Below are 24,320 nucleotides of genomic sequence, written 5' to 3' on the forward strand. Positions count from 1 at the left end.
TTTGCAAAGAATTTAGAGCATGTAACTAACAAAAATGGTGGAAATTATAGTGTGAGTTGTACACAATTTAGTTATTGTGTTTATTAAAACATATGGAGAACGTTTAATAGAAAATCCGTCTATGTTGAGTACATACATGCTTTTAAGGAACTATGTGAAGTAGGAAAAATTATGAATAAGGATTTAAATCTATTCTCTTTTCTGTGTTATTTTCAAAGTAGTTTTTATGGATGGAAAAAATAGAAGGATTTGTATGATTTATTTTGCAAATCATGATAATTTTAAGAGTTAAAACTTTTCTTATAGTAGTATATGCCAAATGTACCGTAAGTACATTGAATATATAGATAAACTATGTAATGAACAATTAGATCATGAAACATGTAGTCATCCTTTTGTTGGTTATTTTTTGGATCATTATTTTAAGTGTGATGATGAGTATAAACAAAACAAATTAATATCTTAATTAAAATCTGATGTTCAAGAATTATCTAGAGATATAGAAGGTAAAGAAGAAGTTGAGCGAACAGCCAAATGTGAAAGTTCCTAATCAGTAGTAGACATGAAACTGAATTATGCAGTATATTCGGAGATTATTGTTCAATGATTTTAAGCATATATCATGTTATTACTTAAATTTACCATCATTTCAATTATCTAGTGTAGTTGAAGAATCTGCGGTGGGTGCGGAACCATAGGATACTGGAAGCTTGGATCTGGTAGATACCGTTTGACACCCTGATGACTAAGCGGAATTAGTAGAAAGAGCTTTACCTTCAGGGGAAGAAACGTTACGTGAAGTGGAAAATATTGAAGGAAGAGAATACTGTTCAAAATATATATTAGTTGGTACTTAACCAACTTGCAAAAATTCGCAAGAAATGAATGTTTCGTTAACCACTGTAGTGGAACAAGATTTTTAGGGGGGATTGGGACAAGATCAAAAAGTTCAATGACCTGATAAAGGAATACAAGTAGATCTTAATGCTTTAAATGGTAAATTTAAGTTTTTATCTATATATCTTTGCTCAGGGGAGCTTTGTGAAAAAGGATGCATCTGTACTATCTTTGAAATATATAATACATTAGGAATAACACAAATATTAAGCTTCACACCTTTACTTATTGTTCTTTCCCTTGGTCTTATAATAAAAATATTTTTTATTTTTTACATTTATTATGAGGTATACATAAACTCCATTTTTAAATATAAAAACGGTATATTATTAATAATATTTTTTTTCTTGATAACATTTGCGAAAAAAAAAAAAAATACATAAATTATTTATGTTCTTTTTTTTCCTTTTTTATGTTTTAGTTTATGTCGATTGGATCCTCGTTATGTAAGAAGCTGTGGAAAAAAAAAAAAATTAAATATAATATTCTCAGTAGAATTGCTACTAGTACATTAACGTATCCTTTAAAATGTTTGATTATAAATTCCCTTAACATCAGTTATAGATTATCTGATGACAATGTCAAACAGTCCATGGTTTAAGGTAGTTTATTAAGAAGCAGGTAAGCTGGATTATTTGGGCAATTTAATTTAAAAAAAAGGAAAAAAAGGAAAATAGAACGATGAAAGAAGAACGATGGAAGAAGAAGAAAAAAGGAATACATATTAAAAAGTTTAATAAAAACATTTAAATAGAAAAGAAAAATTCAATATTAAAAGCATATATTTATTTTAAAATATAATTATTGAGCATGCTTATTTGTTGGATTAAACTACTTCAAAGGTCACTTTACCTTTTGAACATAATTTTTTAAATATTTGCTATATATATTGTTTGTAATAAAAATATTTTTTATTTTTACCTTTCATTTTTTCCTTTCGTTTTTTCCATTTGTATATTTTTATTTTGGTGTTTAATTTTTTTGTTTTTAACTTTATAATATTTTAAGTGTAATATTTTTTTTTTTTTTTTGTGATATAATTATTATTCATATTTGCTTAGATATGTAATATCTTCTTATCGTAAAAATAAATAATCGTTGCTATTTACGTTAATGCACCTTATTTACAAAAATATCAAAAAAATCTCTATTATTAATTTGTTTAAAATATTCTAAAAATGTGTTATTACTCTTTATGTTTCACAAAGATGCAAATAATAAGAATAAAAATAGTACGCACAGATTAAGCTCTTAAATGTTAAGTAAGATATATAAAAAAATAATAATCTAATTTATTATTAATTCCTTTTTCGTAATTTTACATCATATTGAGAGTATTAACAATATGAAACTGATGTTTAGTATGAATCAATATATAGTTATCAAGATAAAAAGAAAAAAATTAAATAAAAAAATTAATTAAAATTTCTTATTTATTATGTATAAATTATAATGAAATAGGATTTAGCGCATTTAAGAATTAAAAATGGCAACAATTATTTACGATATTTTAATGAATACTAAAAGGTTATGTATTAGTATATTATTTATAAAATGCTAAAATTATTTGAATGAATAAAGCTTGATAATAACTCAAATATTGTAAAATACATAACATTATGTATATATGGCACATTTAATATAGTTTACCCCAGCAAAAGCATTGTGAGAAAGTAATATAATTATTCTCAATTTTTTTTACGTGAGCAGTGTGATAAATACTACATCCCATATATTTATTTATATTTTCAGAAAATACAAAACATTTGTACATTTTCGAAATTATCATTTACTATATATATAGTATATTCATTCGTTTTCATTTAAATTTGGACTTACGTTATCATTTTGTTGAAAATATAAAAAGTAATAATATAGTTCCTCTATTTCTACCTTTTGGAGATAATCAATATAATTTTTTTTTTTTTAAATTACTTTATTAAAAAACAAATAATATTGTACATTTATATTTATGTACTTCACATAATATAATAATATTAATCATTAATAAAATGTACGTTATGTTTTATGATAGTTCTTATATGCAGAGAAGTAAAATAGTAAATTTCCTTTGCGTTAACCTGGAGGGAAAAGAAATGAAGCAATTTTGTAATTGCAATAAGTATATATATATTTTTTTTTTTATATATTTCCAATATAACTAATTAAACATTTCAACAATAAATATTTATTTTTATATGTAAGAATATAGAACATAATTATCAAATTTGTTGTATATAGTAATTTGTAAAATTTCTCCTTAATACACTTAAATTTTTATTCTGTAATATATATTCAAGGTTGATATCAACTTGTATGGTATTCAAAATAAGGATGAATAGTTATATTATATTTTTTTAATTGTATCTTATGAAAAACAATTATAAGTAGTTATTACAATTATATATTATTATTGCATATATCATATGCTTACATATATATATCTTATTTTTCTATAAATTAATTGTAAAATTCCCCAAAGGATGATAAAGTAAATATTTCAAAATAAATTATGTTTATTCACAGTGGGAATTATTCATTGTATTATATATTTTTATAACGGTCGTACATATATATATAGGACTTCTTTTAAATAACATTTGACAAAAAAATTTCACTTGTATTATGCGTTATTTTTTATTTGTAGTGTTAATCACTATTATTCATCTTTTTTTTTTTTACTTTCATTTTTAAATATTCATGTTACGAGGTGTAGCAGTACTATTATAATATAAGCTTGAACTATGATTAAAGAAAAACGTTTGCTACGAAATAGTTACTTACCTTAAAAAATTAACATGTAGAAGTACATAATTTATGAACATATAACTGGATTTATTTTTTTTACAAATGAATATTTATATATTCATATGTCGTATTATTCCATTAGGTTAACATGTCTGGTGGTAAAGCTGATTCTTCAGAATTTTCATGTGAAGAGGTATATATTCATTTATCATTAAAAAAGAGTTATTGTTAGCTAATTATTTTAGTATATTTTATTACAGGACAGCGAAAAAAATTTATTCAATATAACCATTTACAAAATTATATAAATTTTTGTTCTTAATATTTAGGGAAGTTTATTTAAGGGATCTACCGTGTGCGAAGTATACGAAAAATTGAATAATGGGATGAGTAGTATTGAAGAATGCTCTGATTGTAATACATATTGCAGTGAATTTAATAATAAAAAGGGCACTAAAAAAATATATCCCGATGATTTTGAAAATACTTGTAAAAAGATATTACGAAATTTATTCAAATTATCTGATGTTTTAAAAAGCGAGAAAAGCGCAAGAGATCGCTGTTCATATTTAAGTTACTGGACATATGAACAATTATGGAAAAAATTTACAAATCCAAATTCTGAAGAAGCCAGAGCAAGTATACATAAATTACATGAAGTGCTATTAAAGTTTAATAATATAGAAAAATTAAGGAATCAACCTTGTCATATTTATTTGACTGAATCTTTTGCTAGTTTGAAAGAGAAAAAAGAACTGCATGATTTTTTCAAAAGTTTTGATTATTTGAAAAATAAACTTAAATCTGTTACAAGTGAAAAAGAGAAATATTGTGAATACATTACTAGAATTTTAGAACTATATAAACAGAATATAAGGGACTGCTGCACTTATTTTTTTGAGAATTCCTCGAGGAACACCTGTGAAGAATATTTAAAATGTGAAAAACGGTATTATCCTTATGAACTACTATCTATTTTAGATTGCTCCTCCAAATCATCTTATAAAAAACCTGAAGAATTTTTTGAAGAATTAGCTATTGATCGTGAGGTTATACTCAGAAGTAGATATTCCAATGAATTAACATGTCAAGGATTTATGTGTGATCCTTTCAGAGTTGTAATAACAATTGGTTTTGCACTTTTGGGAATATTTTTCCTGCATTTCTTATATTATAAAGTAAATAAAAATCCTCTTTAATATATAAATAATTTTCATATCACTTTATATAATTCATTTCCCTTAAGAATATCTAATTATTAAATAAAAAAAATTATTTATATTTTTTATTAATCATTTGATTATTAGATCACTCATTCTGGAACTAAATCGTATGACGATATATATGGATATAAAAATGTTTATAATTTTCTAGTATCTCGGGATACAGCATTTGAGGAAAGATTACAACGTGAGCATGATATTTCACCAAGAAGGGGAATTAATCTAGCTTATTATAGTACTTAAAACATTTTTTTTTTAATTTCGTAAATATTGGAAAATTGTGCAGGATATGACTATTAAGATACATATAAATTGTCTTCTATACTGAAATGAGAATAAATAAAAAAAAAATTAAATTAAATTAAATAAAAAGATAACAGAATTTACATATACATGTATATGTAAATAACAGCTTGTCTGTGTCAGAAACTAATAAATGTCTTAACACTCTTTTTATGAAGACCTCGTTTTTAAATCCTTAATATACATTAATCTGAGACGTATATATGTAATCTTAATACTTGTATTATGGAAGTAAATATTAAGACGCAAACTATTGTTTTAAAGAAACAATTAGCTTTCATATATAAAAAATATTTGTTAATTTGATTCACATGTATTAACGGAGAAACATATAATAAAAAAAAAATATAGAAGGTAGCAAAATAATGAAAAATAAATTGATTTTTTGGGGTATATTAACATACCAACATGTTTACTGAAGCAAGAAGTAAAAATTATTACTTTACAGAAATATTTTCAAAAACGAATAGATGTATGTATGTGTTATTTGAACTGCTTTTTAATATATGCATTCAAAGTAGTTAATATATATATATAGGCGGTTACTTTATTAGATCGTCACTTGAATATATGTATAACCAAAGATATTATTTTTAATTTCATTAAGAATTTATTTTGATAGTCTTTTTATATTAATCGTGAACTAATAATTTTTGATACATAACTGTTTCATTGTAATGTGCATAAATTTTGATCTTTATTTTTTTTAAAATAATAAATGTTTATAATCATATAGGTAAATATTTTTCCCATATGTACATTTTTACAATAATCGTTGCATAATATATATCTTTTATTAAAGGTTTATTTATATAAATAATATTCAAGGGACTGATACCTTGTATATGTTAGACATTTTATTTATAAATTCATTTCTACCAAGTTGTAAAAGTTCTTTCTTCTATTTTTGGTTTTATCCGTTTTACATTATTTTGGTATATTTGCATCATTAACAGTAATATTTGTTAAATATTCAATTTTTTCGTGTCCTTCATTAGTAATCATTTTTTATTTCATCTAATTTTTTAATTCCCTCGTTCATTAACTAATGAACATGCAATATTTATAACTTTTATCATTACTATATATCAAATTATCATATAATAAACAATACATTCATATTATTACTGAGGGTTTGGATTGTTTTATTTATTTTATGCTCCCCTTTATGTCATCTTTATTCGTTTTTTCTATTTTAACAGAGTTTTTAGTATTCGTTACATTTTTCTTACATGCGTTTTTGCATATATTTTTTTTTTATCTTTTATGCATTTATAATAACATGACTCTTTTCAACTGCTTACGGTGTCTAATATATATATTTTTTATTTTAAACTTTTCCTACAATATTTACATTTAAATTCATATATTTTGATTCTTCAAATGTAAATTCTTTACATTATTTTTTTTTCATCGTACTTGTCTTATTTAATGTATATATTTATATTGAACATTTTTTTTCACTATTTTCGGGTTTTTAAATTAGTGAACAAAGTATTATATAGCGAGTCTAATACTCTGCCTGATTGTTATATTCTAGTTTTTCTTTATTTTTTTTATGTATAGTTTTTTTTTTGTATTTGTTCTAAATTATCTCTCTGTTCATTATTTATTGATCCGTTAATTCTAACTTATAACTGATTTACTTTTATATGAGTTATATCTATATATGATTCATAGTCACATTTAATATCAGATGATGAATTTGATAAAGATTTGTTTATACTTTATTTTTTACCATCTTCAGTTTTATCAATTGTACCAGCAGAATCTACTGCTAATATTTGATGTGATGCTACTTGTTCCTTTATTTCTTCTACTTCTTCCACATTATTATTATTTATTAATTTATTTTTAGAATTACTACACTGTATATTTAACTTTGCATCATCTTTTTTATCATTTGTATTACTATTTATTTTATATACTCCTTTATTTTTGTTAAATTCTCTCATCATCATTCTTATGGAATCTTTTTCATTTGCGTCATCTAATTTCTTTTTAATATTAGCAGCATGTATTATGGATGTATTTTTATCATTTTTTAGGTTGCCTGTTTCTACTCTATTATCATTATTTATAGGATTTATATGTGTATTATTTTCTTTTACCTAATCTTCTTTCTCCATTCCAAAATATTCTTCACCTTTGTAATTTTGTATCTCCTTATTTTTTCTACTTTTTAGGATGGGACTGTTCATTTCGATTATGTTTTTTTTTTTTTGATATCTATGTTTTTTTAGCTGAATTTATTTCTCGCTTTCATTCTTTTAAGCATGTATCGAAATTTGATTCCTTATTTTTTATATGCTCCTCTTTTTTGCACTGTTCTAATACTATCATAAATATGAATATACACATTTTGTCATTAATTTTTTTTTTTTTTTTTTTTATACTTATATAATTCTTCGAAATTCTGATTGTGTTTCAGTTGCCCTATATTTGTTAGTGATAAATTATTTCCAGCTTCTACATTTTCATATTGTTTTCCACTTTCTCTATTTCTTCTATGAATCCGTTAAAGTACGTCTGTTCAATATAGTGCTCTATTAACTTGTCCTTTTTTAAAATTTACTGTTTCCATATATCTTTGTCTCTTTCTAAAAGTGGAAAGTTGTGATTTTCATTAGAATATTTATTTTTTTAATTTTTCCATTTCATGTATATAAGCTAGTTTTATTTTCCATTCATTTTTCAAATTATTAAATGAGTCCACTTTTTTCAATTTTTGAGAAATATTTCTATATATTTTAATCCATTAATTCCATAAAACTTTTTCCTTTTCAATGTTGTTTCTACTTTTAATGTTTTGCATTATTATTTCATTATTTGTCAAGTTACGATAAGACCAATATTCCTCTTTTTCCAACTAGTCTAGGCAAATTTCTAAAAATTGTACTTTGTTGAATTCCCATTCTTCTTTTCTGTAATTTTCTATCACTTCCATATGTATGTTTATAATAATCTTAGTTCTTTCCTTTTTTGGGGGGATTTTCTTATATGTCTTATCGATTTATTCTTTTTATGGTTTCTTCATCATCTTTCTTTTCATCATCGTGTGGAATAATATACATTGGATGTTTTAAATTATCACTTGCTGAATATTTTTTGGTACTTTCTAAATTTGATGGTAGTGCTAACATTTTTATATATTACCGTTTATGTCGTCTTTTCTTTTTTTTATTAATGAAAAGTGATCCGGTAAAAGTGTTCTAAAAAGTACGAAGAAAACATATTATTATGCAATTTTATGTAGTAATCAAAATATTGATCATAATATAGTACTTAAGCTTTATTTTGCCTTAATTATAAGGAAAGATGCAATAATAATTACAAAGGTTATTATATTAGTTGATGCACTCATTTTAGGGGAAACCAGAGAATTATCCTAATTTCGTTGTAACATTAGCGTCATTACCCTTTTGATCTATAAATACATTTAAGCATAAACATAATATTTAATGCAGTTATTTCAAATAATTATAAGTTGAATCTATTTTACCTGGAATACTACCGAGTAATTGGGTATCAGCATAATCACCTCTAATAGTTAGGCATGTATCATTAAAAGAATCAAAATCTACGGTATGCGGGAATCCTTCCAAAGGTATTTGCGATTCTTGGGATGATATACTTTCTATAGATATTCTAGAACCCGTTGGAAAACTAGAAGTTGAATGACCAGAATGATAATCATTAATTGAAATATCAGATGTAAAGGTTTCAATTTGGATAAGGGTTCCATTATTTTCTGGAACTTCTGATAGAGAATCAACTTTAGCTCTTTCTGGGTCTTGGGTTAGCAAAGAATCCTAAGTATCTATATATTTTGCATATCATGTTTGTTTTGTATCTACTTCATCTTATACAGCTTTTGGAGGTGAGGCATCCACTGCAGACTTCTCAGTAGACTCTGTTTCTGGAGAATCTTCAGAAGGTTCATTTGCTGTAGGATATTTAGATCCTAATTGATATCCATTAGCAGTTTCGAATGGATCAGATAGAGATACCGAAGGAGGTTCTACATTTTCAGGAACTGGCTTTCGTGGAACCTTACCTCTGTCCTAAATATAAATTGAATTCAGGATGTGTATTATAATTATTGGGAATATTACTAGGTATGAGAGTAATGGTACTAGTGTTATCTTTATATGTTACATGTTCATGATATTTTTGAAGACTAAATCTTAGCGTTTGATCTTTGTTTTTATACTCAGATTGGACTATACGTTCACTGTTAATACTATAACTGTTGATACTTTTTTGAAATATATTATGTAACATGCGTTCAATTTGTCTTTTGTTTTTTCTTCTCCTCGAATATTATCACCATATAGTTTTCTAGTTTTCGAAGAACCAAATTTAGTACGAGTAGTAGTAGGTCTGCGTAGATCTGTAAAAACCTTTAGGTAGTCCCTTATAAATATTCTACCATCTTCATCCTAAGGATACACACGTGGGCTACGATACGAGGTTCAATCAGAATAGACACCACAATAATAGGGGGATTTATCCATGGTTTTAATAAGTAGAACATTACAATCATGTTCAAAATAAATTTTTCTTTCATTATAATATCTTCTAATAAATTCCAAATTTTCGATAAAATAAGCTCTTATATAAGCAAACCATAATTCTATAAATTCACAATGACTTCTGCAAAATGGATCTAAATTACACTGATCTGGAAGATCTTTGTTTCGTGTTTTTTAGTTTATTAAAATATTTTCTATAATTTTATTAAATTATTTTCTTTCTCTGCAGAATTGATGATTGTTGTATTTTAGTTCAAACAGTTTTATATCATCAACTGACGGAATAACAGGGAAACCTCCATATTTATCAGGAGCCCAACGAAAGTACATGGGTAAAGGTGCTTCCAGTGCTTCCCATCTATCTAAACTAAAAAAGATTTCACATGTCAACTTTTTTTTAATGAGATAACTCCCTGATTCCAAGAATTTTCTCACGAAATCATTTTCATTTTGGATATTATTCAATCTTTTAATTTTATTTGATACTTAACTTGTAATTTGTATAAATTATGTAGCATATATATGTTTTTGAACGACAGGTTGAGTTGTATAATTCCCCATTGTAAAAAGATTATGATATAGTAGCTAACCTTAAATTTATACTACAGCTGTTTTTTTCCCTTTTCTGAGCATAAATAAATCGCAGGAAGAAATAATATATATATGTTTATGTTGACTTTGGAGAAAACCGCTAATTTACCACTTGGAATAATGAGATTTCAGTATTACGTACGAATAGGTATATAAGACAATCTTAAAGAAAAAGTAATAATTCAATAATGCTAGTTTATTAAAACTATTATTTAAAAATTAGTATACATTAACTGAAGTTAGAACTATGTACGATTTAGAAGGAAGAAGTGTAAAATAATTCAATAGATTAACATTTTTTTATATTATCTTGTTAAATGTTTGTTCCTTAAACAAATACATTGTATAAGGACATATATATACAAACATTGTTACGGTTATAGGCGTAGTTGATTTTTTTTTTTTTTTTTTTGTGTATTTCGAAAGATAGATCGTTTTTTATATTGGCTGTGCATTATTATTATTTGTTCTACGTTTGTAATTTATTATTCATATAAACCATTTTAGTAATATATTAATTTTTTTAATTCATTTTAATATTCAGTATATGAAATGCAAAGGCAGGATTTGATAAAATAAGAACTGTTCGAAGTTTTTTCTGTATTAGTGGTAAAGATATAGCATTAAAATGAAATTATAACTCCTAGCCAATTTTTATAAAATGCAATTAAAAATTATTTATTATATATATTATTTTACGGAACAATTTAAGTATATTATCTTTTGTTACGTATCTATGTATTTCTATCTTTCCCTATTTTAATTTAAAATGTAATTAAGTTTATATGGACTAAATTTTAATTCATTGAGTGAATATTTAGTAATATAAAAATAGTTGGCAACATATTCAAAAATAGGAAAAATTGTTTTATTACATTAGCAACAAGTTAAGTTATTCATATTATATGGTTATAAAAAGGAAGGTTAAAAATATTTTGAATTTGTATTAAAAAAGATATATCAATCCCGTAAATTAGAATAATAAATATATATTTCATTTAATAATATAAATAATCTTGTAGCTTCGCAATTATTTTATTTAAGTATTGCTTGAAAATACTCAAATCAAAATATTAAAAAGTTGTCCTTGTATATTTTCTTTTTTAACTTTATTAGACTATTTTATCACTACGTGAACTTCTACCTGTTGACAAATATTATTTTACCATTTAATATAAAGGTGATACATTATTTTATTATTTCGTTAAAACATGAGCTAACAAAAGAGATTTTATAATAATATATAAATATAACTAATAAAACGAATTATTTTGTTGTAATACAAAAAAATAATTTGTAATTTTTATGATTAAATCTAAATAAACGCTTATTTGATAAAGAATAATGTGCATAATGGAAAAAAAAAAAAAAAAAAATGTTAATTGTACCAAAATTTGAGAATAATTGTACCCATAAAATTTTAAAATATTTAAGTTGTTATATTATATATATTATATATATATATATTTAATTAAAATATTATATGGAAATTTTTTTTTTGTTTGATTTATTTTTATTTTTTGTATTTATTTTGTGCAATATTCGTACTCTTTCTTATATAATTTTATTTTTATTAATTTTTAAGCCATTTAAACCATTTCTTATTAAAATTATACTGCTTAAAAAAATTATACAAAGAAAAATACATGAAAATAATTCATGGAATTTTCAGATATTATATATTTAAATTATATCATTTGAGTATATCAGTTACATTTATGTAATAAAAACAATATATAATATGTATAACATAATTGGTAATATAAGTTAACACAAAATGTGATATTATTTTGAGTATTATCTGAACATATATGGAAAGAGCTGTGTAAAAATTGTTTTCAGATATATATTTTAAAGTGTTTGTCTTTTTTTTTTTTTTTGTAAATATGGGAAATTAATTTTGTTGCTCAGTAATATACTCTTCTATAATTTGTTAAAATGTACTGGATACCTCTATGATATAGTAGTTTATACTTCTCGGCTCATAATAAATAACACAGAATTAATAACAGTTTATGGTAATTTTTGAATTTTCCTTTATATTCGTGTTAATAAATAAATTATTTATTTAAAGTACAATATTAAATATTAAAAAAGATAAGTTAAATGTGTTATTTTTTCACATAAAATATTACTAATATATTACTGGAATATATATGAAAAATAAGTTCACTTTGGAACTATAAATACGCATAAAATCAGTTCTATTTAGTATTATTTAGTTTGAAAATATATATTACAATTTTTTTTTATATAATATGTATAAATGTACAATCTAGTAACTATGGTTATTTAATACTATAAAGAATGAACTTGAAATTATAATTATAGTTCACAGTATTTGATTATGGAGCCTATTATTATTGTGTTCTAATAGTACACATAGCTTTAGAGAATTATATTTATGAAAATTATCATAATATATTTTATTATGCATATGTTTTCCTTTTAATATATTCTTATATATATGTATATATACAGAATAGCAACATGCTATAAAAAGAAGAAGTTGGATTTATAGGAAATTCCATCTACAATAAAATAAATTATACGTGTTTATTTTATCACGATTTACAACATGTATTGAGACTGTTATGTTTTATTAAATTTTATATAATCTTATTTGATTGTATATAGTCATTCTATGTATAATATATTTAATATCCAATCTTGTTCTAACACTGATCTTTCGAAAATTTAGTCCCACAGAGTTTATCACATGTCTGAAGTTTGGCTATCCTTGTATTAAAATAATTGTTTATGTATTAATTCTACATTAATATATAACATATTTTTATTATTACCAATTTTTAGTATATATAAGGAAATTTTTATTTTTTCGTGCGACAAAGCGATAAAGTTATGCATATTTATTTATTTGAATTGCCCTTACAAGTATATATATTATATGGATGCATTCACCATATAAAGTATTACGTATATTATGTTATTCTTGACAAATTATTTTAAAATTGTTTATGTAATTAATACTAACATATTTTTATATTTGAGCAATCTTTAATAAATGACGTATAAAAATTCTTAAAATAATTATATTTTCATTTAATATATATTTTTTTACTTTGTTTAATTAGTTAACAGTAGCCTTTATATAAGCACCTTTTATTGCTAAAATGATTCTTATAATGCTATTACTACTGCGCTATTATTATTAAAAAAATATATTCGAAAAAATCTGTTTTTTTTGGTATTTTTTTAAAATTTAGTTCAATTAACTTGTTAAGGATGTTATATTATATATACAACGATATCAATTATTGAGATTTTGTAAAATGGAATTCTAAATAAGGTATAATATTTAGTAATCCGTGTCGCAAGAATATGTATGATCGATTTTTAGAACCGTGACTCATTTGATCATTTTGTTTATACAAATATTTCTACGTATTTTTATGTTTTATTTTATTTTATTTTATTTTTTTTCATATTTTATAGGTAACTGAATTTTATTATAATAATAGTATATACAATTTCAAAGTTAATGCTATAATATGAACTAATATTTTATAACAATTTTGCAGATGTGCATTAGGTTTTTCGAACATTTTGTACTCATTTAGAAAGAAAAATATATTATAATAATAAAAAACAAAAATATGAATATTTAATATTTTTGAAAAAAGTTTTATATTTGATTATTATGTAAAGAATATGAATGCATATTTTTTTTCCATATAGTAATAAGTATAAAAAGTATGTTTTATAATTCTTATTAATATATGTTAAAATATTTCTTAATATTTTAATGAGTTATTTGAAATAACGAAATAATTGATAAAGCATGGTAAATAATATATTTTTCAACGTACAATTAACAAACAAAATATATAAATATCGTTTTTTTTTAATAAAAGGTATTATATCATCACTTTATATTAGAGTACATCGCCTATAGATGAATTGAATTCATCAAGCGGATGTACTAATAGTTTAGTTTACACGTCTATTGCATCAACAAATTTGCTATTGAATTATTTTTTATACACCGATATAAAATGTAAAGGAGTTAATAATTAAAAATTGTATAATATGGATATGTTAATATATAGCTAGTTCAGTTGTAATGTAGAGGCATCGTACTAATGTTATGGGAAAAATTAATTAGTATAATTTATATATTTTATAACTTTATCTCACATTTAAATGACACATATTATTTTTTCTTTTCTCTTTTGTTTATTAAGTACAGTAGTCAAATTGTGAATTTATGTAAGTAATGGAAATTTCTTTTTTTATATGATGGATACTATATAAAAGTACAGGAACATAGAATACTTTAACGATAACTTGAGTATTCAAATTTAGCAATAAAAAAAAATGTATTTTTTGATAATATAATTTTACGTTAATTTTATTGCTTATGTAGAATAAATTAACTTTTATTCACATTTTGTTATAATAAAAATTAATATATTTGTAGTCACATAATATATATTTTTGACTTTTTTCAATATTATTCATATAAATATGAAATGTCATAGTTCATTAAATTATCTGCATGGCACAAGAATTTATGTGTATATATATTCTTCTAAAACGTGAAAAATGATATTTATAAAAACATCCTTATTTTCATTCATTAATTACGCAAAAATGGTGAGTTTTATCACTTAATCTGTAATTGTTTGTTCTATTAATTGAATAAATCTAGTGTATTTGTTAAGAGATAATTATTTTAGAGATTTTGCTAATTCATGATAATGAAATATAATCTGAGATGAAGCTTGCATATAATTTAGATACTATTTTAAATTTATTAATACATTTAAAAACTATATAACTATATGTATGATTTCTCCTTCTTCTATGCCTTATCTAATAATTATAGCATACGATATATTTCATTTTATTATTTATAATTTTAATTTTAGCATTACACTATTCCTTTTGGTTATTAGGTATATAATTATATGTACAGTATTCACTATCTTAACATTATTAGAGTGTATGTATTTAAAATAACAGTAAACTCATTAATTAGGAATGATGGTATTTACTCTATATAATTATGGTGTTATCTCTGAACTTATAACCCGTACTAATAATATATTTTATGTATATTTAAATGTTATTAATCTATTCTCAAAAACGCCATACTTATGATTTTTAAAATCATATTGCTTCTTTAATTTGATATAATTTTCTTTTTAATGTTAGAAGTGTAAAAAATTTAATAAATATTCATAAAATATTTTAAAAATATTCTTGCACATTACATTATTTATTTATGACAGAAAAATATATAATTATTATCAAGTTTTTTTTCATGAGAAAAGGGAACCGAGGGAGGAAATATATCAAGAAAAATAAGATCTTTTATTAACATTATATGGTAATTATTATATTATCCATTTAATAATTATAATAGATGAATGCATATAATATGTTATATAAATCGTCATAATCAAGTATGAGATAAGAATAATCGCATTTATCATAAAAAATAAAATTTATATATCATATTTAATCTTTTTATACTTAGTACATATAACAACAATTTTTATTTTGAGTTAGGATCCAATAACTACAGATATTTTAAATTTGAATGTTTCTTTAATAGAGACGTTAACAAATACACACGAAAATTTATGTACATATTTACATGTTCTTCTTATTAAATATCAATAAAAATAAGTATTTTATTATTACAGTATAAATGACATAAAAATTAATAAATGAATATATATATATATTATTAACTTTATATATAAATAAAAAGTAAAAAAAGAGATCTTCATTATAAATATACATATTGACTACAGTAATCTATTTTAAGATGTATATTATGAAACTATATATATTTGTTAGTTTAATATTTTGAAATTATTATAATATCCTAATGCAGGTGCTTCATATATGCTAAATATATTACGTATAATGACTGAAGTATATTTAAAATACTTTTTAACGAAAATTTTATAAGAATGATTATTTAACATTTTCTTATTACATTCAAATAAAATTTTATTATTATGTGTTAATATTTTAGTAATATAGAAGAGATAAAAATGATTTACATTAAAGAACTTAATTCCAAAGTGCGCTAATAAATATTCTTATAATTGTTATTATATGTATGAAAAGTAAAATTATGCACTTATAAATTTATTAAAATGTGTACACTATAGAATTTCTTTAAATTATATATATGTAGTGCATTTTTATTATTTTAGGAATATATAATATTTTGATCATACTTTTTTCATCTTTGTATAATCATAAATTTCATAATTTTTAAATTACCAATACATTCCAAATGGATTATTTAATTATTTCCTTTATGTAGGTATATTTAATAATATTAATAAAAAGAAAACAAAAATTAATATATCATATGATTATAATTACAAATATGAATGTCTAAAAAGTTTTAATTACCTATTCTATAAAATAATTAGAAATATAGGAATTTATGTCGTAAACGCAAAAAATAAAACTGTTCTTAAAATTATACAATTATAATTAGTAATATATTATTATAAATTTATTTCATCTAGTATAATAGAATTTATTTATTATATATTTTATTTAATAATTTATATCTTTTACTTTTAACTTATAAAAATTTAATATATATATATATATATAATAGATTAAGTTGGTAAAAAAAGTAACTTATTTTTAGTATAACACATAAAATGATCTAAATAGTACAATTTAAATTATACATATAAAAATTCTCTAAATATGCTATCATATGTTAATATGAATATTTGTTATATTTTTATACAAAACTATTATCAATGAAAAATATCGAAAAATGGCAAAGGAGAATATTATGTCTTCTTATATAAATTAATGTTTATATGTATGAAAACGAGAAATAGTACGTTGTGTTTTGTAACATTGATATAATTATATAATACCTTTATAATTTAAAAGATTATATAATTATACCTTTTTATTTAATGTTTCATTTTATGTATTCTTATATTTTTATTATAGTTTTATTATTTTTTTTCTGAATTAGAAAGTTCATTTTGTGTGATATTAATAGCTCTATAAGAATTAAAACCTAAATTATAGTTAATAAGCAGCTCTAAAAAACATAATTTTTTTGCATTTAAAAATTCTTACAAACTTATGGAAAAAATGTTTATATATTCTGTTTTTTATTTTATGTGCAATAAACTTTTACAGCATCAACATTTTAATTATTCCATTTAATTCAAATAACTGTACATATAATGACTCCCTTGAATGACGATGAATTGGTGAATTTTCAATTTTTATTAAATCAATTATTAATATAAGCTTATTTATATATTTTATTTATTATTGAATGCAATGATAAATTATTTCTTTAAAACAATTATTTATGCATTCATTTAATTTACTTTGTTTTTATCATGCACCCAGGAGAATATTTTGCAAAAGTTAACTTCCTATAAAATATATCAAGAATTAAATCGGGCCGTCGAAGGAAACGAAGAGGAAAGGAACCGTAAAAGTTTTAGTAACAAAGAAGTTAAATCTCTTTGTGTCAAGCCTGAGCGTAATTTAGAAAAATTGTCCGAAATACGTATAAAAGGAAACAATCCTGAAAATCGTTGAGCATAATATACTTACTTGACATCTAATGAATTAGGGAAAGTATTTAGAAAGAGCTCTAATAATAGTCTTTATAGTGCTTATATTGATAAGCTTAGTGAAATATTAAAAAATATATACTTGGGTAATTGATCATCGGAAAGTATAAAACTCTTTTCAAAGATAAATTTCTCTGCCCGAAAGTAGAAAAGTATTTTTATGTTTATTTTAAATATTATGAGAGCAATAACAATAGAGATACTTGTATGAGTCTCAATGTTAATAAATATAAAAAATACCGTAATTGTATCAATGATTTATATATGAACAGTACAAATTTTACGTGTTGTGATATTGAAATGTTACTTTGTCCATATTATTTTTTGCAAAGTAGTGAAATGTTTCATACATATGAACTTTTAACTGCGTTGAAATCCAAAATTGTTGATGGTTGTGAAGGACTTATAAATTTTGGTGAGAATGAAAAGTTTGAACAAAAATTAAATAAAATCGATAAAAACTTTATAAAGTCATTTTATGTTTCTAAATGTTCTAATTTGGATAATGGACATGAGTCAATATATGAGGTCGCTCCAATTAATACGATCTGATCTAGCACAGTAGGATTGCATATGGAACTGATGGAAGAGTTAATGTTAGACACCTTGCTTCAGGAGTTCATTCCTTAAAACTAAAAACACGTTCAGTAGAGGGAATTTCGCTTATGACACTTAGAATAGATATATCAGATGGAAATGAGGAGACAATACTCGAAACAGATGCAGAACAAGGTATTAGGGGAAAAGAACTAAGAAAAAATTTAGCACAAGGAATTCATATGCGAAATCTCAGAGCAGATTCAGAAGAAGCTAAAATTGTAGAAAACGAAATCCAAGGAATTCATATAATTCCCAAGAAGATAAAAAGAGGATCTTTTATTCATAATGACATTGATGAAAACGTTAAGTGAAAATTTGATGTACAAAGTGAAGGCTAAACCGAAAGAACACGAGGAATATAAATTCTGTATTTTTAAGTATGTGGAATTGATGTGTAAATCAGAAATTGCCAGAAAAATGAGAGTCTCAAAAGTTTACTAAATAATGAATGGAGAGACATGGTCCGTTGAAGAATTAAAGGAAGCATTTAATAAAGTAAAACAGAGCGAGAGAACTAGAACTTGTAATAGAATCAGTTATATATGCAGCACCAGAAATTAGTGCGTTAAAAAGAGTAAAGACTGTAGTATCTAGAAAAAATGTGGCTTCTATAATAATCAGTTCAAGTGGAAATTCATTTCTTCCAATGCTTAATGATTCTCTCAGTATTAAAGATAAAAAATCTAGTGTATTAAAGTAATATTATCTTCGGCACTTTCCTCGTATTTGCTTTAATAACGGGAGTTAATTTGGTTTTTTTTCTTTTTCGAAAAGTAAATACTAAATTATATTTTGTTTTATGAATATATTATAAGTTTCTATTTATAATACATTTTTCTTAAAATTATATAATTGTAAAATAATTATATTATATTTGTTTTTAATATATCATTTGTTTATTTGTTTACTCCTTTGGATTATGTATATGTAAAATTAAAAGTAAGAGAAGTGCTAAGTATGATTTTGATTAATTAAGTAATGAACGAATATCAGTGAGTTCCTTATAAAATATGTATAAAATTTCAAACAGAGAGAAAAATTAAGTTCGTATATCAAGAACCATGAGCTTCATTCCTATAAGGTTTTACAGAATAGTAACCGATTTAGTTCAATCTTATTAAGAGGAGAACAGTGCAGAGTTAAATAAACAATTCTATTCAATAGGGACGATGATTAAAATGGAAGAAAAAATTCGATATAATTGAATTATGTACAATTTTCTTAAGATCTTCTTAAATTTGCAAATTTTTTTCTGTTTTTTATTTTTTTCTTTTTTTTTGTAATTTCAAAATAATATTTATATTTTAATTTTCCATGTAATATAATTTTTTTTTGTTTAATTTTTTTTTTTTTTAATATAATTGAACATGCACTAACATTGTTTTATGTGTATAAAGTAAATTTTTCATGTTGGATAGTAAGTTAAGATTACAATACACCATATGATGCAAACATATAATGGAAAAATATTTTTATTTTAATTATAAGAATGAAATAGTGTACTAAACCTGTATTATTCACATTTAAAGCTTAAAATATAAAAAATATATACTATGTTTATAATTAATATAACATTATATCTGAAATAATGAATTTATTGAATTTATAAAGAACAGGGTAAACTTGCATATATATTAGCATCCCAATGAACTCATAATATTGATAAAAAGAATAAAATGAAAATATATGAACCTATTTTTATAAAAACATATAAATATCAAATTATGATTAAAATTTATGTTATATATACCAAGCCATTTTAGATTTCCAGAAAAACTTACGTATTATTATTTTTTGAATAACACTATATACCATTGATGTAACACTGCTTTTATATCTATAAGGAAATGTTTATGATTATTATGATATCTTTAACATATAAGAAAAATATTAAAGATATATATAATAAAAACTACAAATTAAAATAATTATTAAAACATTTTGTTAATATAATATTTTAATTATTAGAGAAATATATTGTAATATTAAAGGATAGAATAAATTAAAAAGTAATTCATCATTAAAAATTTTAACGCAATTATTTGTGTATAGCATTACTCGAAAAAAGGAAATATAATATATGTAAATTTAATAGAGTGTGCCTAAAAAAAGGTATAATATTGTTATCTGGCTTATTTATAACTATAATTGTATATGAAGATTCATTAGAAATTATTGTAGTAAAATTTTTATTATATATGATCTGAATATTAAAAAATAAAATTTGTTAAGATGCACTATTACATAATATATATGTGTAAACTAAAAAAAGAAAAAAAAGGAGAAATATTGAAAAAGGGTAACAACACATATTATAAGCTATATTTTTTTTTTAAAACATAAAAATAAATGATTATTATACCCTTTTGCAAAAATGTTCATTCTTTATGTTTTTGTTCCAACTTAGCAATTGTTTTCTTATGGATAATTATAAAACTAAAAAATAATTTCCATCTGATTTCCTCTTAAGCCCAATGAAAAAATAAAAAGCAGTTCTATACATATACATATATATATATGTATATATTAATAATATTAATTATTTATATACAGATGAACTACTTATCTCCTTATGATGTAAAGTAGCGTAATTACTTTTTGTAAGTAATATTTAACATGGAAAAAGAATTAACATTTCCAGTTACAATTTCAAAACGAAACGACATAAGAATTATTCTATATTATTTTCTTAATTTTTTTAGATAATTTGTTATCACATAGAGTTCCTTTAATTATAATAAAAATAAATAATAAATGTAAAAATATATTGCTGACATATATTATAATATTGTATTTTATAATTATTTTTGTATCTGGGATAAACAGAAAAAAAAATTAAACACATTTTCATAGAGTAAAAAATTTTTTATAGATTACGCAGCTGTTTTTTTAGTTAAAGTTTAAACTATGTTTTTAATAATTAAAAAACTAAAAACGTTAACTACCCTTTTTTTTTGGTCCTTTTAATATAATTAAACTTAAACTCTTTTTTACTGAAGCGATTTATAGTATTCTTTTTATTGTAATATATTTTTAATAGTATTAAATATAAATTATGTATATATAGATCATTTAAAGATCTATGGAATAAAAACAAAAATTTTTGTGTTGCTTCTATATTAAAACGAAATTATATAGTGAACATTTAGCAATCATAAAATAATGGAAACCTTTTACATAAAACAATTATAAATAATAGTAAATTTTGTAAAAATTATATTTTTTTTAAATTATGTTTATTTTTATTATACAATTTTTACTAATTTATTACATTTCTTTGCTTATTTAAATTAAATATTTTTAATAAGAATTTGTCAAAATTGCAAAATAAATTTATATATTATTTTAACTGCCAAATTTACCTAAATAATGTAAGTATATGGACATTTATTTAAAAATTAACACGAAGGTTTTATAATTAAATAGAAATATATTCTATATCTAAAAAAGACAGTTCATATTTGTTAACAATGTTTTAACAAGTCTTGTATGTCTATTAAATAATTTAAAGAAAATTGAAGTATTTTTTTGTGAAAATTACAACTATAATGGTTTATTTATGTTTTATTAATACAATTATATCATGAATTTATAAATTAAAATTTCGATGAATTTCATTTGTTCAAATAATATTGGATTTCTTTTGTAGCTACATGTTGGTAATATTTAATATTTTATTTTAAAAATATAATATATTTATTCTATACAACATTATTAGTATTTTAATAACGTAATGCTAATGTTTAATTAATAAATAGTTAAAAGTTAAAAATTGTTTTTTAGATTTTAAAATTAGTACAAATTCGAATATCTTATATCGTTAGATTAATTGTTCTTACTTTTTACATTTAGTTACAACTATGCTTACAAAGATTACGTTGTAATTAATTGGCATATTTTAATATATATATATCTAATATAAAAGAGGATGTGTTTGTGCATTTTTATTTATTCATAAAAATGTATTATAAATGTCCTAATATATAACTATTCTATTTCTGATGTAGTTTAATAATTATTTTTTCTCAGTAGGAAAAATTAAGAGAATATATATTTATATATATATATATATAGTTCTTTATTTCTGTTTATTTTCCATAAATATGTATAAAAAAGCACGAAACAATGTAATATATATGAGACATTCAATGGAAGTGTAAGTTGCGATGAATAAAAGGTTTGCTCAGTATTTTTTATTTATAAAGATTAAAACATTGATATATATGAATTTTGTAAAACTGAAAAAAAATTAAAAGAAATAATTAATAACTAGAATTTGAATGAAAGTATATATAGTTCATATTTAGCACATTGGATATATAGCAGAATATGATATAAATCTATGACATTTTCGAAAAGAAATGATGTCTAAGTTTAATGGTTCAATAATTGTAGAGCTAAAAGAACAAATTCCAAATAATGGACTAAACGGAAAAAAGGATATATCTAATAATGAAGGGGAAACAATAAATAGAAAAAATAATTTAATGGAAATTCATCAATGTATACTGGAGGAAGAAAACAAGATAAGAAAAATAAAACATGTGATTTTGAAACAAAAAATTATTCAAAGCAATTGATCTTATTTCTTTTCTTAAAAACAACGGTTCATTTAGTGATAAGACTTATAAAAAAATAATACGTAAAAAATATGGATTACGACTTTCTTCACCTGTAAATATAATCTCATTGTTATTAATAGTGTCCATATTATAATATTTTTGTTGACTATGGGCCTTTATTAAGATTATTTAAGATATTGCATATTATATTTTCAGATTGGTGGTATGATCCTTTACACATTTTTTTGAAGAAATCTACTTTAAGTTTCTTTTTCAAATAAGAAAATACAGTATATGTGAAGATGATTTCATAAAATCAAAGAACTTTTAGAGATTACGTTTATGTAGAGAGTTTTTTAGTTTTTCTAGTATATTTAGTACCTCTCATTATATTTGGTGTCACCCTTATATTAGGTGTTGTTTATTACCATAAAAAAGTTAAAAAATATCAAAAAATTAAGTTCAGGAAAAGGTAAAATATATAATAAGGAATATATCCTTTTTATGTAGAAATATTTAGTATGAAATAATACCTATAGCATCCTTAGTACTATATTTAATAAACATACAAATAATTGCTTAAATTTTATAAATTCTGGTGCTTATTACTTTTGATTTACAATAATAAAAAAATATGTATTTAGTTTCCTTCGTAATTTAAATATTATTAATATTTTTTAATATTTATTTATTGTATTGTTTATGATTAATTAAGTAGGGTGAATTAATAAATATATTTTTGAGTATATAAATATATTTTATGAAAAATATAAATGTGTATTTAAGTTAATACATAATAGGACAATTAATATAGTTTTATAGTATTGTTATAAATAATATTTCAAATAAAAACTATTTTCCTTTTTTTTATCTTTTTCTAGTTAATTATTATTATTTGTTGACCTCATTGATCAATTTGTTTATTATTTTTAAAATAATAATAATAAATTTGTCTTCTTTTTTATTTAATAAGATGAAGAGGATATTGTTTATTTTATGGATATATACATTTTATTTAATAAAAAATTAATATTCAATCTATGAAATGTATTTTATGAAAAATGTTTTGTAAAATATATTTACTGTAAAAAGTATCTTAACAGGAAATTTTTTTTTTTTTTTTTTATGCATGAATTTAATGGAAAACGAAAGTTATATTGTACAATTATGTATATATATATATATGATAAGTAGAGAATTTATACTTTTTTAATAAAAATATTGTTATAAATAGCTCTGAATATATGAGAA

The 24,320-nt window shown here is 21.9% G+C and overlaps 1 protein-coding gene and 3 pseudogenes across 1 annotated transcript, besides 3 other annotated features; 3 read left to right on the forward strand and 1 right to left on the reverse strand.

The window, feature by feature from the left end:
* Positions 1 to 4,031: 4,031 nt before the first annotated feature.
* Positions 4,032 to 5,111, forward strand: PmUG01_07048400 (PIR protein; the record flags this gene model as incomplete). The annotated part of the gene is made up of 2 exons (XM_029004242.1): positions 4,032 to 4,823; positions 4,953 to 5,111. The coding sequence occupies 2 exons, from the start codon at positions 4,032 to 4,034 to the stop codon at positions 5,109 to 5,111; spliced, it is 951 nt and encodes a 316-aa protein (XP_028860951.1).
* Positions 5,112 to 6,898: 1,787 nt separating this feature from the next.
* PmUG01_07048500 lies at positions 6,899 to 10,036 on the reverse strand (annotated as a pseudogene).
* Positions 6,899 to 10,036: a sequence feature (STP1 protein, pseudogene).
* An 8,078-nt stretch (positions 10,037 to 18,114) lies between these two features.
* On the forward strand, positions 18,115 to 19,503 carry PmUG01_07048700 (annotated as a pseudogene).
* Positions 18,115 to 19,503: a sequence feature (PIR protein, pseudogene).
* A 3,368-nt stretch (positions 19,504 to 22,871) lies between these two features.
* PmUG01_07048800 lies at positions 22,872 to 23,545 on the forward strand (annotated as a pseudogene).
* Positions 22,872 to 23,545: a sequence feature (fam-l protein, pseudogene).
* Positions 23,546 to 24,320: the final 775 nt, after the last annotated feature.

The sequence above is a fragment of the Plasmodium malariae genome (assembly GCF_900090045.1).
Source record: "Plasmodium malariae genome assembly, chromosome: 7".
Taxonomy (NCBI): Eukaryota; Apicomplexa; class Aconoidasida; order Haemosporida; family Plasmodiidae; genus Plasmodium; species Plasmodium malariae.